The 21591-nt window shown below is 42.9% G+C and overlaps 1 protein-coding gene across 4 annotated transcripts in view; it reads left to right on the top strand.

Moving 5' to 3' along the window:
• Positions 1-21125, top strand: part of LOC135238473 (monocarboxylate transporter 1-like) — a 34843-nt gene extending 13718 nt beyond the window's left edge. For 2 of the 4 annotated variants that reach the window (XM_064306390.1, XM_064306389.1), the window contains exons 2-6: positions 2053-2126; positions 4949-5186; positions 14787-14930; positions 15218-16024; positions 16374-21125. In XM_064306390.1, coding sequence (XP_064162460.1) covers positions 4970-5186; positions 14787-14930; positions 15218-16024; positions 16374-16648 — 1443 coding nt within the window. In that variant the 5' untranslated portion in view covers positions 2053-2126; positions 4949-4969 and the 3' untranslated portion in view covers positions 16649-21125. The remainder of the gene's footprint in view (positions 1-2052; positions 2127-4948; positions 5187-14786; positions 14931-15217; positions 16025-16373) is intronic. The other 2 variants (XM_064306392.1, XM_064306391.1) reach the window with 1 other exon arrangement.
• The last annotated feature ends 466 nt before the right edge of the window (positions 21126-21591 follow it).

The following is a 21591-nucleotide window of genomic DNA, read 5'->3' as shown; positions in this document are numbered from 1 at the left end:
AGAGCTGTCCTTTCAGGATATCCTTTCCTGTGTGCATTGCAGTGTTTGACAGGTGTCCACAGGCTTCAGTGACCAGCATACATTTGTGGGCTGAATGGCCTGCTCACATCATTATGTTATGTTATGCCATGTCATGTTGTGCTATGTTTATTACCAGACCTGTTAAATTGTGTTACACCTCACAATTGAACAGGTCCCATGTCCTTGCTGTAACTGCATAGCCAATTGTTTTTTTATCATTGCACATCCTTGCTGTTTCTCCACATGGGAATAGGAATGGTCAATGTAAATGCAGCAGTTAGTTTGCCTTGTTTAAACCTATGCATAAATAAATCAGTTATTGGATGCATGTTTGCCAGGAATTTGTGTTTCAAGGTAGATATCTACCATGACCTAACAATGTCTTGAGAGGTAAACATGGTCCTTTTATATCTATAAAAATGTGGTATTATAGAATTCTAAAGGGCTGATCCTGCCATACCACTATCCCAAACAAATATTTTTTTCAGGTCTACTTGGGGTACATTGAAAGAATTTTAACAATTTTATTCCACCTGTCTTTCCATAAGCAATCACTAAACTTGTTAGTGTACGGTTGGTTAACTGAACTTGTAATTAAACCATGCAATTTGTGTAATGGAACACTCCAGAAGAGTACTTGGCAAAGACCAGCTTTTACTGATTTATACAAAATATTCCACCTGCTTGAATCAAACTTTGATCTGACCCTTGCCACACTTAAAACATTACAACTGTCTGCATCGTGTTGTTTGTATTTCTCAATCATAGTAATGCCATGTCCCTTATTTTTCTCATAGTTAATGATTAGGGTTTTTAGCGTTGTATTTCATAGATTTTTTTTATTGGTTAAACATTTACTTTGGGATTTTATTTTGTAACCCAGATAAAATTGTGGTGTTACTCTGTACTGGTATTCCGAAAAAACATCTGTCAGAATTTGATCTTTTCTAAAGTAAAACTTGTAGTTCAAAACTTTAGATCAATAACAATTTCTTAAAAAGCAGAACTAGTCTCCTTTACTGTATGAAACATACTGGGTGAAAGCAAGGCAGGTCAATTACAATACAGTGTTGTTCAAGTACCAGCTTTAGACCCCTTTCCAGACCTAAATATACTGTACCAATAAGGTGACAGGTATCCAAAAGGCCATTTGTTGCCTCTGTATGCATGCCTGCTCCCCTTCTGATTGACTGTCAAACTGGTCCTGTCTAGCAAGTCTATCCAAAATCAACATTCATGCATACTGAGGCTGAATGCATTAACCAAGTGGTCATGGTCACCTCTGTGAGTGTGTGTCTGTATGCCTCACATTTGGTTCTGGTCAGACATCAACCGCCTCACTTTGACAAATCTCCAGCAAGTCTATCCTAGTTCAATTAGTTCACTGTAGCATGCTAAAGGCAGATTAGATCAACCAAATTTCCTTACACGTGTGAAATCCAAAAGAAAATCAACTTGAAAAAAATATATATATAGAATTTTTTTTTTTTTTTTTGCAACTGGCATGATTTCACATCAAAGACCACCATAAAAAGCTTAGAAAAGCATCTCAGTCAAGGGCAATTAAAAGACTTTTCTTGATTAAAACTAGGCAGTTGGCTGTTCTTGTCTCCATAATTTGAGGAATTTATATGTTGTCAAGCTTGACTAATATGTAGGGTTTGCAGTGTGAATAACACTCATCCACTTTAGTGATGGGTGCAGGACACTGGGTGGGGGGGTGGGGGGTGGGGAAGGGGAATCAATAAAGTATTATCCTGCTAACGATTCTCAGTGATGGAAAAGTTAATCTATTATCACTGCAAATAACCTTGTGTTAAGAGGAGTGCAAAAGAACTGTGCAGAATGCAATGCTTTATTTAGAAAGCATGGCGTACCCAAGGCACTGTCGCACAGGGATGGAGTCCAGACGGTTTCAGCGTTAAATGTGAATCATCAAGTAGTGGAGAAGATTTTTCCTAATCTTAAACCCTGCAGCACCTACCATATGTCTGATTTTTCCCTCTGTCTGCCCATTTCTTTTTTCCACAGAAGAAGACTACTGCAGAACGGTGGAAAACAGAGGAGGGAGGAAGAGTGTGATTCAGCTCTGAGAAAAGCTTTGGGTGAGTTCTGGAAGGTGTGCTTCATCCAATCTTGACCCAGACATTTCAACGGAGCTCTGAGACTTCTCGGCATCTTGGGTTGTGCCTGTGACAGCTGTCCCTGTGTGTCTTTCAGTCGCTTGCCATGTTGACAGTCTGAGTGACCTTAAAGGTACAGGCAGATAAACTCAGTGGACAATGAGAGAGTTAATCCCACACCTGGTATTCAGGTCGAGATTCCATGTGCAAGCGTGGCATGGTGTTAAACTTTTTAATGTCGAGACCCAAATTAGAAATAGTTTTTAATATCGGGACAGATTTTGAATGTAGAACCTTTCAGGGACCTGTGAAATGTTTAGAAATGTCTCATATTTGCTTATTCACCCTATTGGTCAATATCTACTCTAATAAAGATGAACCCAGATAATGTGTGTTCCACCCTCAGTCTGAGTTTCCTGTGGAAACCACAGATATAACTGGCATTCCCATCTGCACCCTTTGACCTCATGTGAACAAACAGAATTCAGATGGCGTTTCACACAGCCACACAATAAAAAAAACTGGGGCGACATAGCTCAGGAGGTAAGAGCGGTTGTCTGGCAGTCGGAGGGTTGCCGGTTCGATCCCCCACCCTGGGTGTGTCTAAGTGTCCCTGAGCAAGACACTTAACCCCTAATTGCTCCCGATGAGCTGATTGGTACCTTGCATGGCTCCTCTCATCGTTGGTGTGTGAGTGTGTGTGTGAATGGGTGAATGAGAGGCATCAATTGTAAAGCACTTTGGATAAAAGTGCTATATAAATGCAGTCCATTTACCATAACTCCAAAACTGGGTTATTTTGAGCTTCTTCTTCTTGTTCTTCTTCTGAAATGCTACAGTCCCCTATTGGTCAATATCTACTTCAGTATTTCAGTAGTAAAAAAACAAAAAAACAATAGAATGTATGTTCCACCCTCAGTCTGACTACAGTATGAAAGCCTGTTGTCCCTCCATGGTTGAGCTCCCAGCTGTCTCACTGCCAATCTACTGTGGTGCTGAGATGTTTTCTGCTAGAAAAAAGTTGACCAGAGGTTCCTCTCTGCTCCTGTTAAACGGTGCTCAGTCATGCATGCTGCACCCGTCTCATCTCCTGCAGGAAACCAGACACCATGACTGCGCTCAGTCTGTGTCCTTCACGTATCTTTAGCATAGCCACGAAGCCTCTCAGCTGGTGCTGTAGAGCCTCCCTTAGTCATCAGATCAAGCTTCCCTCTAGTGCAGAGGTGGGGACTTCCCATTGCATGTTACCCATAAGCCATCACTTCTGCTGCCCAGCGATCTGGAGGTCCATGATGGAAGCTGAGGGTTAACTGGCAGTAGCCTTAATGGTCAGCACTGTCCTTGGAACGTCTTGAGTGCCCCTTAAGATGAGCGACCTCTGACCCCAGGGCCTGTAGAGGGCCACAACCAGCAGGCGTTTATTCGGAGGCGAAAAGTGTTGCAATTCCACAGCTCTTACCGCAGCTTACTTTATTTATTTACTTAGCGTAATGCCCTTGTCTTGGATGCTGTACTTTGCCTGGATTATCCATTTACTCTGGTGAATATTTGCTGAAGCAGTTCGAGCAGCGTGCCACACTTGTATGTGTAGCAGCATTGTACAACTTGGCACTCAGTCCTAGAACATCACGTCCCGATTATTAACAAATAGCACAGTGGTATTTCACTGTGGTGAGATTATGTGTGTAAGCTAGGTGGTAAAGGTGGGGATCCTTTTTCTCTCTTCCCCATTTGAATATGTTTTCTGAGGGCAGCCCAATGGATTTTGAGCTCCCACTAAATGCGAACCACTTAATGACCGGTATCGAGAGCGAAAACCCCGAAGGGTGGCTGTTAACTTAAGGGCGCACTTCTGTGCCCTTGGGCCCAAACCAGGTCTGCCTTATTACCCCCCTCCTACACAGACATATTCTAAAGTAGTGGATATAGAAGGAGGCTCTGAGGAGATCCCTGTTCTGTGAGAGATGCTGAAGTATTAGTGTGTGCGTGTTGCAGGTGCAGGGTTCTCGTATTGCTTTGTAAACTGAGGCTTGGTCATGTGCATGAAGCGTTCCCTATCCCAGTCCTCCCAGAACGCAGTGCAGCGCTGCCAGTTAAACAGTTACTGGAGAATAGCAGAGACGAACGAGAAACAAGGCTGTTTTTAGTCTCTGCTCTTGTGTTTTGTTTGACAATCACCAATTACCAGGCATACACAATAGACACGCACGCACACACACACACACAGGGCAGACCCAGTTTATTTAAAATTTAACAGAACTATAGACTTTTGGCTCATTGTTCACTAGGTTGCCAGTGTTTGTGATGTGTGACACACTCTCTCTCTCTCTGTATCTCTCTCTCTGCCCCCCCCCCCCCCCGCTCTCCCTCTGCACCTCTCTCCTTTCCCTCTCTCTCAAGATCTTTTTTCATTCTCTCCCTGGCATCCTCCCTTCATCTCCCTAATTCAAATTAGCTTTGTACCTGTTAGTACGAAAAACACAATGTATTTCCAAACAGGATAATCCAAGTAATCATATGAAGTAGATAATAATAATAATTTGTGTAACAAACAGAAAAACAATAGCAGGTGATCTTATTTATCAAAGCAAAGACAGGACATTTTCTTTAAGGAAGGTGGCTGGTTTTCAGCACGAGCTGCTTATTCCCAGTCCCACGGGTGATGGTGTGCAGCTGTAGTTGCTGATTCAGGAAGCAAGCAGTGTCTTCTACTGTGCTCATTTCCCTGAGTTGAGCAGTGTATGGTTGTTGTGCAGCGAAATAATCATTTGACTGATCCTTCTACTGCTCCCTCTCTTTCACAGACAGCAGCTTGTGTAGCGGCTATGCCTCCTGCTTTGGGGGGTCCCGTGGGGTACACACCCCCGGAGGGCGGGTGGGGCTGGGCGGTGGTGGCGGGAGCCTTCATCTCCATCGGCTTCTCCTACGCCTTCCCAAAATCCATCACCGTCTTCTTCAAGGAGATCGAGGTCATCTTCAACGCCACCAGCAGCGAGGTGTCCTGGATCTCGTCCATCATGTTGGCGGTGACGTACGGAGGAGGTGAGAGGGATGTCTGTCCAGGGCTGTCCGTCTGTCTGCCTGTCTGTCTGTCTGTCATGAGCTTTCAGAATCTCAGAAGACTAGTGGTAGTAAGAGGGACATGTAGGGTTGCCAGATGTCTGGTTTTCAACCAGAATGTCCGGTTTTTATATTGTTTGTACAGGTCTGTTTATTTGGCCTTCGTGTGGCACCACTGAGTTTGAGGAAAGGGTACGATACACCAGGGTTAACCAGAGCAGCATTAGGAACAGTGCATCAGACAATGCTGGAAATGGCAAGCTAAAGTCTAGACAGGAGATTTCACACCATGTTGGAGGCAGAGCTTTGGAGCCCGACTGGAAGTGAACACAACACTGGGAGGGGTGGGGAGGGGTGCGGTGGGGAGATAGCAATCGCACAGCACTTTGAGCCCACAAACGTCTAGCGACCTATCACTGGCCATCGTAGAGACAGATGGGGTTTCTCTTCTCTAATCTCCAGCCCATTAGCCTGTGAGACACGTGGCTGATGCTCCTGAAATTCCTCAGTATGGGGCAGTGTGTGGACTGTACTTGGCAGTCATTAGCCGTGTCAGTGGTGTTGGCCCAACAGCAGGGCTGCTGTCACTCAGCTACCCAGCAGTCCTGCAGTAATCAGAGGCCCCAGCCTGCTGAGTCATCCCTGCTGCAGGAGGGCACTCTGGGGCTTTCATATCAAACTAACAGCACAGCAGTTTCACAGTAGAAATAAGATGCTCTCTGAAGGTAATATTTAGGAGACTGAGCACAGCTACCCTATTATAATTATTATTATTAGTAGCAGTACTACTAGTAGTAATATAATAATTAATTAAATAATTTTTAGAAGGTCAAGAGTTACAAATACAGTAGTACCCACTTGTAAGCTCATTGGATGCAGGACTAACCTGGATGTAGATAAGACAATCCACAGAATTTTATTGGTTCTTTTCGAGTGCTGTTTAAATACTCTGTGTAATTATAAAGCACTCTGTAAACTGAATAAATCATGTCAAAAATGCAAAATATTTGCAGAATGCAAAATGTATTAATACCATGTAATCCTTTATATCGCCTTCTCTTTTCAGCATGACAAATAAGCTAAAAAGACATTTTCCTTAGAGACCAGTGTGTCCTCTGGCATTGCCTACCCAATATCTACCCAAGTCACAGGAAATACACTACATGGCCAAATGTATGTGGACACCTGAATCCAACATCCCACCAAATATTATGGGCATTAATATGGAACACCCACTGCTATAACAACCTCCATTCTTCTGAGAATGTTTTATACTAGATATTGGAAAATTGCTGCAGGGGTTTGATTCCATTCAGCCAGACGAGCATTAGTGGAGTTGGGCACTGATTGGGCAATTAGACCTGGCTCACAGTTGGCTTTCCAATTGATTCCAAAGGTGTAGCATGGGGTTGAGGTCAGGGCTCTGTGCAGGCCAGTCAAGTTCTTCCACGCCTATCTCAACAAAACCATTTCTATATAGACCTTGCTGTGTGACTGGGGTCATTGTTATGCTAAAACATGACAGGCCTTCCCTAGACTATTGGGGAAGCACAGAATCATCTAGAATGTCAATGTATGCTGTAGATTCCCCCATTCCCCCCAGACCATGAAAAACGGCCCTAGACCAAGGGGTGTCGAGATACTTTTGGTCATATTGTGTAAATGATCTTATGACAGTCACATAAAAGAATGGTTCTCTCTACCAATGAGAAATGTTGCCGAGGAATGTGACAGGGTTGAATACAAATAATTTTTCCTTATTTTTGAAAAGTTGTTTTGTAAAAATAGCCACGTCTATCCAATGTTGTATTTGTTGGTTTGAGACCAGTTATGAGCAGGAGGGTGTAATTACAGTGTCTGTTGAAGCTAAAGGTGGTTTGCTTGCGGGCCAGCTCTATTTTCCTACAGCGTCCCCATGTTGAATAAGAGGGGCACAGGGGCACATAAACCTGCCAGAGCTGTTACTACAAGGTCAAACGAAACTGTGCACGCAGTGGATTTTAAATGACCACATGAGCATTAAACCGTGTTGGGTCTCTGAACGAATAAATCCGGTGTGCATTTTAGATGTTGAGCCACGTAATTGTTTATATTTTCTTGGCACCCTTAGGCAGAACAAGTGTGTGCTCAAAGCACTGCTGCAAAACAAGACAAGAATATATTATAGCGGACTTAAGGAACTGTTGCTGTTAGTGGGTTGAAATAGGTGCGTCGTTTTACCAGGGTTTTCCAACTTTTTGCACAAACATGTACAAGCAAAACAAAAAAGACATAGTGTAAAGAGATTAGATGCCATGGCTGCAGATAATGATAATGATCATTTATGGCTGATACCATGCACGTATCACATATTAATTTGTAGGTCTTTTTGACTAAAATCCTGAATGAGATTTGTGTAATACACAGCGTGTGCAGTGGCACAGTTTGCCGGTTAATGCAGCCGGAAGAGTAAGCCCATGTAGAGGATTAAAATAACGCTACGTGTGGATCTACCACAGCCTCATGAGGCATTACTATGGACTGTAATCATACTGTAATCATTGATAATCCGTACTGTAAATACAGCGGATATAAGCACATATGCTTTCAGCCTGTTGTACGAAGCACGTGCAGCCAAGGGGCTGTGCGCGGAAACATGCTTTTCGAAGAAGCTTTTTATTTAGAAGAGAAGTGCTGGCGGAGGGACTGAATATTTACAGGGACAATCACAAAAATTCAAATCCTGAAAAAAATACATAAGCAATACACTGGAGCAACTTCCAAATAGTGCACACGCTTTCTTTTATTTAAAAATTACACATTTAACTGATCAAAGAGACAGCGTGTCAAAAATGGCAAAACCATCGAGCAGGACTAGCCACCTTGGCCGACCAAATACAACCTGCTTTAAATGATGGTAAAACACAGGGAAATAAACTTTGCTCAAGGACAATAGGTGAGCAGTAAGGCTACTGGCAGGAGGTTCCACCATCATATATTCTCTAAAGACAGATTTTTTCCCAGCCTGCTGTGTGCGTACAGAAAATGCATTGCTACCTGCTGTCTGTACACAGAGTTGATTTAATTTGCGGCATACAGGAAGAATTAATTCCACCCCTTTCAGTGTGATGTCGGTGGCATTACCTCACGTCCCAAATTAAAACTTTTCAGTGCCTGGAGTCGTGTGAAGTGAGGTCACAGGAGACAAGAGGAGCTGGTTGTCACACAAGACAAGATCACATCTGTGTCCCCAAACAGAAAGCGATGATGTTTCCTCGTGGGTAAAACCCCCCCGTTGAGCGGCGGATTACGCAGATCTTGGCCCTCGGGTCGAGTCAGATAGCCGCTTATTAAAAAGATCAGGGCCGTCCTCGGTGGAAACATTGTCTGTGACACTGTCGTCCTCAGGGATAGTTTGTCTGTTGTAGGGCTTTGTCTGACTGAAGCCCCTTATTGTGTGTGTGTGTGTGTGTGTGTGAGAGAGAGAGAGAGAGAGAGAGAGAGAGAATGTGTGTGTGTGTGTGTGGTTTCCCTTTGAAAACCGTGCAAAGTGAATCCGGTAGCTGCAGGCCATGTGATAGGTGAGATAAAGTGGATGCGGTGAAAGAGGTGGTTGGTGATGTCAGACAGGTTGTGTCATTAAGCGAGAGTCCGCCCACCCCCACCCCCTCCCCCAGGCTTTTTCCACCGACGTGCTGTTCTGCACGTACAGGGATCCCATGCGTGCACCACCAGGAACAGAACGCCTCTCTCAAAGCGTTTCACACTTCCTGTACTCTGGAAATTCAATCTCTGACCTGAGAACAAAGCCTAGCCCTGTCAGCGACAGACCGGCTCCTTTTCACCAGGAGCTGGGCTCTGCTTTACCTGCCCCAGGTGTCAGTCACTCTTTGGGCTGGCGTTGGGCGGTCTGCCTCATTCTCAGCCCAACCTGAGCTCATCAAGGCACCGCAAAAGGTGTTCTGAGCCGCTTCAACGCCTCCACTTCGTTTTGGTTGGGCTTGTGGAGAGCAGCCATTCCCCGGGGGAAGTGTGAATATCCTTTCCTTTTCTCAATGTGCTGTGGACCCTGGTGTGCTTCAGACACTCCACAGAGCCACTGTGAAGCGGCTGAAACAGAATCACAGTTATCTTGGCTGTATTTAAAATTACGGGTAGTGAACTATGCTGGTAATTAATTCCTCATGAATGAACATAAGCTGTAGCTTGCGATGCCGCTTCCACCCTGCTTGTATTCAGGGGAAAGCGGGAGTTTGCCTGCGTAATTTCTGGATGCTGAGGTTTACTAATTATGCAAACACTAATAATTCAGCCAAAGCTTGAAAGATTTGGCAGCCATTTGTAACTGAGATCCACATAAGAAGGCATGTAGCATTTTGCCCACAAAGCCAGATAAGTGGGTTAAGCCCGCAGCTTTGTGAATGGAGACTCAGAGGTGGAACAATGGCGCATTGTCCCTGTGTGCGATGACCGAGAAGGTGGGGACAGGAGCAGGGCCCACATGGGCGAAGGGGCAGGATGTGTGGGCTGGTCCCAGCATTCCCTCTGTTCAGGCTGGCGCCCACTGGCAGAGCACCTCATGCCTCAACGACAGTGCGCGTGACAGGAGGCGTGGGGCGTCACATGATCAGCACCAAAACACTCAACACGGCATCAAACCATTAAACTCCTATGGAGGAAGCGTGGATGCTCAACTCAGGAGCAACACTTAGCCTGGCATAGTGTACAGCTCAAAATAATGCCAAGGTGCAACCCTCAAAGTTCAAATTTGACCTTGTTTGAAGCTGACGTTTCATAGAGCGTCCACATCACAGCTTTGTATGAAGCAGGCAGATGTAAGCATGGAAGAACATTTTGGGGCAAACCCAGGATTTTACACTTTCTGTGTTCAAAGTGTAGACTCTTCTCCCAGATTACTTTAGTCCTCATGCAAGGTGTGAAGGCTTTACATTCTGCTGAGCAGTGCAGGAGGTGCATCTGTGGCACCACATTTTGTGAAACGTCTAAGAACCCTTCAAACAGAGAAAGGAGCCGATCCAGACTTTAACTTCACGCCTCCATGCCGTAAAAAGCCTTGACATTGATGACATAGTGGTTTTTTGAGTTTCCATGGCAACCAGAGTCACACAGTCCCTGGCAAGAAGCAGCAAGCTCAGCGGTCATAGCCACAATAACATGTACCGCCACCATTATTCTGTCATGTATCTTCAAGGCGCGATAATCAGTTATGGTAACATTAAAGTGTTGCTAATTTGTTGGCGGCTTGTGAGTGCTCAATTTCAGTGGCATCTCCTGGGAACGTAACCAGTGCCCCTGCAATGGGACCTCCCAACTCCCACGTCTCTCCTGCTTCATCCTCTTCCGTTTGCAAGGGGGGGTGGTGCCAGCACTGCAATCACACTTTATCCTTATTTCTCTCTTCTTCCTCTTCTGTGAATCTTAAACCGCTTTGTCCCATTCTTAGCTGACAAATGAGTCTGGAGGGTTTCGAAACAAAAGCTGTCAGAGTCCATTGCTTTTTGCTTAATAATGCTGGTGTTTGGCAAGGAAGCCGAGTCATCCTTCATGAGAAGGTAGCCACTCTCATTTGGACCCATTTGTTTTAAGAGGACTCGGGCAGGCTGGAGGGATGGAGACGGTAATCTTAAAGCCATTCTCTCCATGGAGGTCAGTACACCGAATCACTGGGAAAGAGCCTTAGTCAAAGCAATCCTGAATAAATGGCGGCTTTTACCTGCGTTATGATAAATCACACAGGTTTTGAGTTGAGCTCCCATGGGCCTGACTTTGCTAACTTGAAAACAGTGAGACTTTTGTATTTTAAAACATGGCAGGCAGCCAAGCCAACAAATGCCCATTTTTCAAGAAGAGGGACAGAACCTTTTCAAAATTAAATGGCTTTTGTACTGCACAAAGCCATGTAGCTAGTTGTTGGTTCTTTTTAAAAAAAGCGCATGCGGTTTCCAAAAGTATTTGGTTGAATAAAGACAAAAAGCCTTTTGAAGGAAATGAACGGGACTGAAAGGTAAGAGGACATGTTTGAAGACAGGAACACTAGACTCTTTGAGGGAAAAAAAAGACTTCATAGCATTCTATTCTACAAGGCTGATGAATACAGTGAAAGCTCATTAGACACGTTACCAAATCCATTTATCTGTTACCCCCATTTGGATTCAGAGGGCAGCATGCATGCCTTAACAAGATTTCATTGTCTTGGCCATCCCAGGTTATGCAATGGGGAAATCTTCCTTTGATGTCCACTAGAACTACCAGATTGCCCTTAGTATTGGGATTGCAGCTGTTTATGGGGTCAGGCGTAACCTGTAAACTAGGAGACAGGGAAGTTGAGACAGCAGGCATCCTGTCTGAGCTCTGAACAGCATGCAGCTCTAACTCTACCACAGGTACATCCTGAAAAAAGCAACCGTTGCCTCAATGTACATCGAAACTGTGGGCAAGTAACCAGTTGTATAAAACTGATATGCACTGCATAATCAAGCTAGCTGGTCTCCAGAACAAGGACATTGTAGTGCTGCAATTGGTGAATGCATAAATAAGCTCATTAGCAGAACCGATCCTCGTTAGCATCACGTCAACATGGCGACTACATGTGTGCATTGTTCCCACATATGCCCACCTAACCTCTCAACCACTAAGAGGCGAACAAGCCTGGTCTTTGTTGTCAATGATGGAGAAATAGACTAGACTGCTGTCCCCCCCCCCCCCCCCCCCCCTCTCAAAAAGACTAGCTTTAGCTGTGCTCATTGGATTTTAAAGAGGGGAGCTAATGTGGAGTAGGCACATAGTGAACAAAAGTTGCTAGGGTGTCCAGGAAGAGGACCACTCAGTCCTGCTTAGACACTGGACCTGATTTGACATTGTCAGGACAAAACATCTCCCTCTTGCTGCTGTATGAATTATCTGCATCAGTACTTATTACTACATGAATTCTATCATATTTTTACATCACTAGGCCTCTGATGTTGAATCACTATTAACAACGTTTAACTGGACTGAACTAGACATATGATATTTTGGTAAAATAATCCTTGTCCTTGAAAGTTGGAATTTTGATTCTCATTCAACCTCATGTTTAAGGAGACAAGAGTCACCCATCTGTATTTGCAGGTCCAAGTGTGTCTGGAACAGGAAGACCTGAAAACTAAGAAATTAGATGATTTTTAATTTTATATTTATTTAACCTTTATTTAACCAGGAATACCCCACTGAGATTGAAATATCTTTTGCAAGGGGGACCTTACATGAAAGTTACACAACAAGACAGTTGGCAATCAAGTTACAAACTTCGAATGGGGAATGAAAAGGTAGTATAACGGAAATTAAAGAGCAGAGCAGAGTTCAAAAGCAGGAGCATACTTCGCTCACCGAGTCATGAATTACATTTTTAAAAGCAGTAACTGTGAATTTCAGTTGTAGTCTGTTAGTGAAGTTCTGTGTGCTACTCTCGTCCATGTCCTCGGCTTCTCTGGTCTGTTCATTACATACAGTTATGATTTGACAGTGAGGCTTCACAGACCACAAAATGAGCACGCATACTGTGTGAATATCAGGGCTTTGAGCCAACAGACAATCATACTGGCTTGCTGTAGAGGGAGAGCTCTTGATTTGGTTCAGTAGTCAGTAACGGCACACAAGAGCCCTCCCCTTTTGGGGTTTGTGAAGCCTCAGTCTCCCGTCACACAGCCACCACATTTCAACCTGACCTTCGACCTCTCGCTGCCACTCACTGGAGCTGCTGGCTGCTCTGGCACCCAGCCAACCCCCCCTCGGAAGCTTCCGCTCAGAAATCTAATCCTGGATGAAAAGTGACAGCTCTGTTCAGGAAGACATGGCCCAATCTGCTGGGTTCAGCATTAGCTGACCGCCCCTCAGTCACCACTTCCCCCTGGTGAACAGAGGGCCTGCCCCCCCAAAACGTCCATGTTGTCCTTCTGAGGAATACAACGAATGAGGAATCTCACACATTCTTCACACCCTCACAGGAAAAGCCTCTGATATGCTGTTCCTTCCAGGCCCCAGACACTGCTGTCGAGCACGCAAATGCATTATGATTCAGTAATGGGGATCCAATCAAACCATTAGGTTTTTCTTCAGGCAAATGTTTCCTCAGAGAATGCACTCCAACACAAGAATAACAATACAGCATGTGCTGCAGCTCCAGAATGCCCTATTATCAGACAGTAATAGCTGTGGATCTTGTTTCTTTTCACCAAAAATCCAGCAATTCTCATTATATAGTGCTTACAGTAAATTTCAAAAATGTAAATTGGTGGCTGTGGATTTGTGTTATTTCATTAAACTGGCTGGGAACCAAGCTCAGCCTTGCCTGAGAGTTCAGCCCTAGCCTTTCAAAAACCTCTTTTCTTTGAAGCATAAGAGCACAAGCTCTAATTCTGTGCTTCCTATTACTGTGTGACTCTGACTCTTTGCACTTCGCGCCAGGGCTTATTGGAATGTATCTTTATTCTCTTACTACCCGTGCCATCTGGCGCTGCTTCTTTCCAACACTGTGAAAAATAAAGCACGACTGTTTCTTGACAGTCTGGTACCAGGGTGGCTGAGAGCTGTATGATAGTATCCAGGTTCACCTATAGGGGAAAGCAGTGAGTGCTGATCAAGTTCTGATTTCACCTGGATTTTTTCTCTGAATATGCAAATTATTTTTAATGTCTGTGTCCCATATTCCAGTCTTTGTCTCTGTCCCTGTCCTAGCTTTTGTTTGAGTTGAAATGACCATTTATGGAAATGTCATTTAAATTAAGAAGGACTAATGGGCAGTGCTTAAAGAAATGGCAAATTACAGTGCAATGGAACCTATGCCTCCCCAGGCCTGTAGTTAGGGATCCACCTAGTGGTTACATGTGGGATTTTTTTTTTCATTTGATATTAGTGTATTTTGCAACCATCCTCTTTGCTCATTACAAGCTTGATGACTTGTTTGAAATGCTGGTGTGGAAAATGCTTACAAATTGAATAATCAGAAACCACAATGGTTGCTTTAACTAGCTTCCACACATAAATTTGTATAAAAAGTATCTATTACAAAGGCCAGCACAAAATCAATTATTACTTTGTGTTTGACCTTACTGAATTCTGTTTTTCCATCTTGTATAAACTTAAGAAAATCATTTTTACCCAATTTCATTGAAGAATTCCAATTCAATATCTTATTGTGTTAATTTTGAAGATCAAGGCTTAAATCTATGCTGTGTAAATACTTGAATATGTATGTGAATTTGAATCTGAACTGATATAAATAATACTAAGTAAGGAATTAGTCACACTTACATAAGTCAACACCGTACAATCGAGAAATTCAGAATATACAACAAAACTTCCGTCATTTTTGAGATTTTATTTTGAACCATTTAATTGTTTGTTCAAATATAGCTTATAAGACTATAAAAACTAGCTCCAAATATATTAGTCACAGACTTTTGTAAATAACAGAATCCATTCAGGAGCTTACAAATGTATAACGTCAACTTGTTCAGTATATTCAACTATTTGTGGAAGACAAGTCTGTGATAGCAGCCGATAAAGGATAACTAAATCTTTTGATGCCTTCTCATGTTTCCTCAGGTCCGGTCAGCAGTATCCTGGTGAATAAGTACGGCAGCCGTCCAATCATGATGCTCGGTGGCTGCTTGTCTGGCTGTGGACTGATTGCTGCATCCTTCTGCAACACAGTACAGGAGCTCTACTTCTGTGTGGGAGTAGTGGGAGGTGTGTCTTCCTCTTCACTACATCAGTTATGAGTCTGCAAGGAGCTCAGTCTGAGGAATCTGATGGGACTTCCATCCATTTAGGGTTCAAAGAAATATGTTTTTTTTTTTAGTTTAAGATTAAAGAGAAACATTAAGAGAAGAATAAGCCAAAAACCCAGTTTCTTTCTTATGCAAGATGCTGATATACATTCTCTGTATGTTTAAGCATGTTTTTTAAAAGCATGCAATTGATATATTCAAATGTAAAAGCTTCACTATTTCAGTGTTTTGGTGGATTCGTTTCAGGCTTGGGACTGGCTTTCAACCTCAACCCTGCACTGACCATGATTGGAAAGTACTTCTACAAGAAGCGTCCAATCGCCAATGGCATTGCCATGGCGGGCAGCCCCGTCTTCCTGTCCACCCTGGCACCCCTCAACAGCTGGTTCTTTGATCATTTTGGCTGGAGGGGTAGTTTCCTCATCCTGGGGGGGCTTCTGCTGAACTGCTGTGTGGCAGGGTCACTAATGCGACCCATTGGGCCCAAACCACAGCCAGCACTGAGGGACAATACCAACAAGCCCAAACCAGTGGGCAAAGTCAAAGACAAGAGGACCGTTCTGCAGAAGATAAACAGCTTCATCGACCTCACCCTCTTCACCCACCGCGGATTCCTCCTCTACCTCCTGGGCAACTGCATCATGTTCTTCGGCCTCTTCTCTCCCCTAGTGTTCCTCAGCAACTACGCCAAGAGCAAGGACATTTCCAAGGACAAGGCAGCTTTCCTGCTGTCTATCCTGGCCTTCGTGGACATGGTGGCACGGCCCTCCATGGGTCTGGTGGCCAACACCGCGTTGGTGCGACCTCGGGTGCAGTACTTTTTTGCCGCGTCTGTCCTGTACAACGGGGTGTGTCACGTGCTAGCGCCGTTATCAGAAGACTACACCAGCTTCATCATCTACGCCGTCTTCTTCGGCTTCGCCTTCGGCTGGCTCAGCTCGGTGCTGTTCGAGACGCTCATGGACCTGGTGGGGGCGCAGAGGTTCTCCAGCGCCGTGGGGCTGGTCACCATAGTGGAATGTGGGCCCGTGCTGCTGGGGCCCCCTCTGCTTGGTGAGTCAATGCCTTCAATACCTGCATTCTCCTTGTGCCATATTTATATGCATCACAGGTGCGGCACCATTCACTACAAAGATTTAGGTTTTTTTTTTTTTTATGTTAAAAACTCCTGGTTAGTTCTTAAATCAATTGATGTGATAACAGTGTGGAGCAGTGATCAGGGCAGGGCTAGCAAAGATTGTGAGGGCCAGGGGTTTGAGACATGGACTGCCACTGCTGCTGTGGAGAATATGGAAGATGCTTAATTCACATGCTCTTCATTTTCAAAGACTAATGCTTCTCCAAAGTCAACAAATAATGAGGAGGTAGACTGAAACAAATGCATTTCCCTCTGTCTTCACAGGCATGTTCAACGACATCTACCATGACTACAAGTACACCTACTACGCCTGTGGGATTATCCTTATGGTTGCCAGCGTCTTCCTTTTTGTGGGGATGGGAATCAACTACCGGCTGTTGGAGAAGGAGAAGAAAGAGGAGGAGAGGAGGGCCAAGCTGGAGGCCAAGGAGGCAGAATCCAACGTGGACAATGCGTTCAAGGAGAGAGAGAACGACGCTGACGTACTGACGGCCCTGAGAGCAGACGAGGACTCAAAAACCGCCGAAGACGTGGTCTAGCACCTCTCTCTCACGCGGGAAAGCTCCCCCATAGGTCTTCTGTGCAATCCATGCTCAGTCAACCTGTGATGAACGTCCAGTGCATTTCAAGAATAACAAGCTGAAGACCAACTCCCCCACAGGTCCGGCAGGCAGTAGAGTTTATGGAGTCAAATTTTCCCCTTACTCCTCTTGCGTTTACCTGACCTTTTGACCCCGGCTTCATGCCCCTTTCCCACTGGTGCTGTAGTAGTGCATGGGCCTCATCTTCCTAACCACCGCTTCGAGCTGAGGTCCAAGCCCCTCATTGTATGGGTTCTGAACTGAAGAAAAAAAATTCCTTTTGAGTGACTTCCATAAAAGGTCTCTTGAAAATCTATGATGTGCTGTCAGCAAGCCCTTTCTGAGAAGCAGTATCCCTGCTCAGCATTTTGGACACTGATAGCTTTTATCTTAGAGAGTATTTAAGGCTGGCCTGTGACCTCATGACCCAGCAGCATTAACATGCGTAAGCTGCGTTCTCACCGATTCCAGCGAGGACGCATGAGGACGCACCCGACCCCCAAACTGTCCATTTGATGAGCTGTAATATGTACATTATTTAAGGCGGGTTCCGTGAAATAGATGGGATCAAAACAAACAAGTGACATAGCCTGCCATGGAACAGTGCCAGCAATTGATTGGATAGATGCACTGCGTCCTTGGTATTGGCTCTCCGTTTTCAAAACTGGGACAATATGGCAGACCGTTCAACAACTTTCTTATTTGACCAAAACAATTCTCGAAAACATGTTTCTGAAAACATCTGTGGTGAGAAATAGGCAATGCAGTTCGCTGAATCTTGATTCATATATGATTTGCAACACCTAGTTTGAAAGTTTCAACCGAGTTTCTCGAGCCAGGCACACTGGGCTGGACGGACTCATTTGCATAGAATAAGGGTGGAGTACATCCTACGCAAATATAGAACCGACGAAGGTACCACGCCACTTGCCGGACTGCATCTGTCATGCACCGCGCAGCCGCTACCTAGAAAACGAACGGAATGTGTTGAGTGGCGGAATCGGGAACGAGAACGTCTCGTTAGCTTGTTCCATTGCCCTGTGAAGTACTATGAAAACATTATCAGTATCATCTTTTGTATTGGCACAGTCCCACTTTTACTTAGACATTCAGAAGCAGGAAGACAAGGGCAATTTCAAACAATGCACTGAGAAAGAAGTGAATAACAACGTAGGACACAGGGCTGCCTTTGTGAGAGATAGAAAGCGAAGCATTTACTTTTCTAACGTATACTTAACGTAGTAGCACCTACCTAACGCATGACCTTAAACACATGCCTATTAAACTTAGTGAAACATGCTGTATCGCCAATAATAACTTTCTGAATATGGTATGAATAATCATTTGCTTAAATATCCTTCAATTGGTTGAGACAAATTTGCTATAACATCAAAGTTGAGAGGACAATATGTGTTTTTATTTACACATGTTAAATTGTATTTTCAAAAATAAAGAAGAGATCAAGCAAAATACTTTTAAAGTCTGCTAGGCTACAGGGATTCTGGTCTTCAATACCAACAGATTTACTATGTTGGCAAAGACTGAAGGCAAATAGCTGGACTTTCATTACAAAGAACACTTTAGAGCTCCAAAGGATACTATGCATACGTCACATTATGCAGTGACAGAACATGATTCACACCTTGCAGTGTAGCACTTTTTTTGGAAAACATGAGAAATTAGCTTCTATTCGCAGGCTGAGGTTGCTTTGAACTATGCTTTGTTCCTGCCTGCATACTCTTTACATTTAGTTTTTGCATTTGTTTTGCACAGGGCCTCAGCTAACCAGCTGAACTGTTTGAATACTCGAGGTCCTCATATGTTCTCCAATTATTTTTGCTTGCCCCCTACCCCCCCCAAAAAAAAAAAAAAAAAATGTGTCTATAAAATACTGTATATATTTAATGATTTAAAATATTGCATACACATATGAGGACTATGAGGATTCATTTTACCCAGCTAGAAATGAACATTCTTGGAACATTCTCTGAAAACAATATCTTTAAGTCAAAAGAGCATTGTGGGAACACTCGTTGTTTTTTCCTGAAAAACATTAAAATAGAATCGGGGGTGGTAATTCAGGTTCTTTTTTTTTTCTTTTTTTTTACCAGGAATGTTAGTCATACAATTTTACCATTTCAACATTTTCAATCAGAGCACGTCAAATTACAGTTATCATTCTGTATTTTCATGACTAAATGATAACTATCCAGATGTTGCCTGGAACACTTTTCTGTTAGTTTTGAATTTGTTTTGGAACATAATAAATATGTTCCAAGATTGTATGGGGACTGCTCTTATCACAATGTGACCTTACAACCAAATAACAATCTGACTGGAATGTTCTCCGATTTTTTTAATGGATGTCACATTAGCTGGGCATGTATACTGATGATTCTCTTTACAGATATATTGCCTGAAAAAGCACTTTGATATGACTACACAAAAAAGTGTCTTTGCACATGTGTCTACTCAATATGAAGTGTTGTGTGTGTTTTGTGTGCATGTGTGTGTAAATGGGTAATCATAGGTATATTGTTTCAAATTTTTTCACATACTTAGGCACTTTCAATGCACTTTTCACATTTGCTATTTTAATTTGGCAACGTCACATTCCTGTTTGACTGTAAATACAGAAACATCCCTTCAAATTATTTTCTCCTTAGGAAGTGGAAATATGATGACAATACTCTAATTGGAATCTATTCAACTGATTTTCAGACTAATCACAAAAGTATAAATGTTAAGTTACAGTAGTGGAATGCTAAATCATCATAGTGCAAGCCAGTGTGTAGTGCTGGATTTGTACACAAAACCATGTTGGTCTTGATTACTGTAGATCCACTGTGCCCATTTGTGTTAACTACACAAACATTTTCATTTGGAAATAACTAAAGGTTTAATTTAAAAATATTGTTTGGTTTTAAATAAAACTGACCTCCAGCTATAGCCAAAATAATTTAATGTAAGCTGGTCCTCTTGTTAAAAATAAATAATTTAATGTGGTTGTGAAAGCACCACATTAGATGCATTAAAGTAGAATCAGTGAGTCATCTGCTGATAGCTGGTCTTTGCTAAAATGTTCAAAACTGTTCATCTTGGAAAGCAGGCTATGGATCAGTGTGTGTACTCAAGATAAGTTCTCCACTTATCCTATTTGTAGCTTACAATTTGCCAGTGCCTGGGCATGCAGTTTTTATGAAAAGGGCAATTTTGTCTGGTTTCTCAGTCTGTGTTCCACTGTGCCCGGCCCCCCCCCCCCCCCCCAGTCCCAATCATGGTCCTTTCTTTTATCTTGCCGGAACCGCTTTTGAGTTTTGTATTTAAAGCTTAGTAGACAACATGCTACATGCAAAATGCTCTTCAAATGTAAGCGAAAGTATCTCGCTGTCATTTCTAGTATGTTATAAACAATGGCACCTTTGGAATTTGATTGGCCACCCCTATTTTTCATTGCGCTGAGTTGAATAACATTATCTGCTGCACTTAGCTACTGGTGATGTGATTGGCTACCATGTAGGCTTCCTTTTACCTGTCTCAGGTGCACAAGATCAAAACGGGACCAACAGCTGGGTTCATTTAAATAAGTGCCTTTGAATGTACACCATGGAATATATTTGCTGAAACTCAGAAACAAATTGAACACGTTTTTTCTTGAACCAGCCTTTGAGGTGAACGTGTCTCTGAGTTTTGTGCACATAGCAATGTTTATAACAATGACAATTCAAACATTTTAATATCTAAGAATAGGTTTATGTACATTTATGTGTAGCAAAAGCAGTATTTGTGTGTACATTTGTACGGACACATTTTGATGCTATTCTTTTAATGTGCATTTAAATGTTATAGGATGTCAACCCATGACAGCATATGATTTGATGAGCTGGATTGTTTGTTATTAGCCACAGATGTATTTTTTTTTCATGATCTGTAGTATGTCTCTCACAAAGACAAGTTTACTCATGTACTAACATATTTTATGAGAAATGTGTGAAAATAATGTAGGCACTTACAGAACACTTAACATTATTGATATTTATCTCAGATTTCTGTAGGAAAGGTGACAGCCAGTGGGGTTTTTTAAAAAAAATACTACTGCATAAACAAGCTGAGCCTTAGATTTGTGTGTTGAACTGTACAACTTATTTTTTTTTAATGAGAGCTAGAGTACATTGTTTTATTCACAATTAATTTTTAAAAATTAGTAAATAAAAAGTGAATACATAATATCATTACAAACTTTCTTGGTATGAACGTTGATTGGTGTGCTAGTTCCCATGTACAGCTGTGAGACCACTGTAGTGCCAAAATACAGTAGCAAATAAAAAAAGATGAAGGATTTTAATACAGAGTCAGCTGTAATGTTTGAGTTTTTACTTGTATGTACCTGTATGTATGTACTCCGAATGAGTGAATGAATAAACTGTTAAACATGCTTATTGTCTCTTGTTTGGCTGAAGCTAAAACGTTGGTTTGGTGCAGATACACTCTAAACTAACTTAAATAACTGCACTTAATTCTTATCAACACAAGATGCTGACATGTGCACATTACTTTATTCACTTATGTTTACCGCATCAATAGTGGGTGTGTGTTTGTGTGTGTGACGGGGCGTGTGCGTGTGCGTGCATGCATTATGGCACAGCCTGTAGCCTATGTTTTAACCATTATTTGTCCAATGTACCCCGGATTTAATAAAGACAAGAGACTGGGAAGTCCTCGGAGACAAGAAGTTAACTGAATAAATGTACAATCCCATGCTGTTTATTGAGATCTGAAATGCACCTGAGTGTGAAATCGATTAGCTACAGTTCTGACAATTTCATACAGTGCAAAAGTCAGCCGTTCTTACAGCGGGTCTCTTGCACACTCTGGCATAATAGGCCTACACTATACTGTAG

Source organism: Anguilla rostrata, chromosome 13 (assembly GCF_018555375.3).
Source record: "Anguilla rostrata isolate EN2019 chromosome 13, ASM1855537v3, whole genome shotgun sequence".
NCBI lineage: Eukaryota > Metazoa > Chordata > Actinopteri > Anguilliformes > Anguillidae > Anguilla > Anguilla rostrata.
Note: the sequence above shows the minus strand (reverse complement) of the source record. Positions and strands in the feature narration are given on the sequence as shown.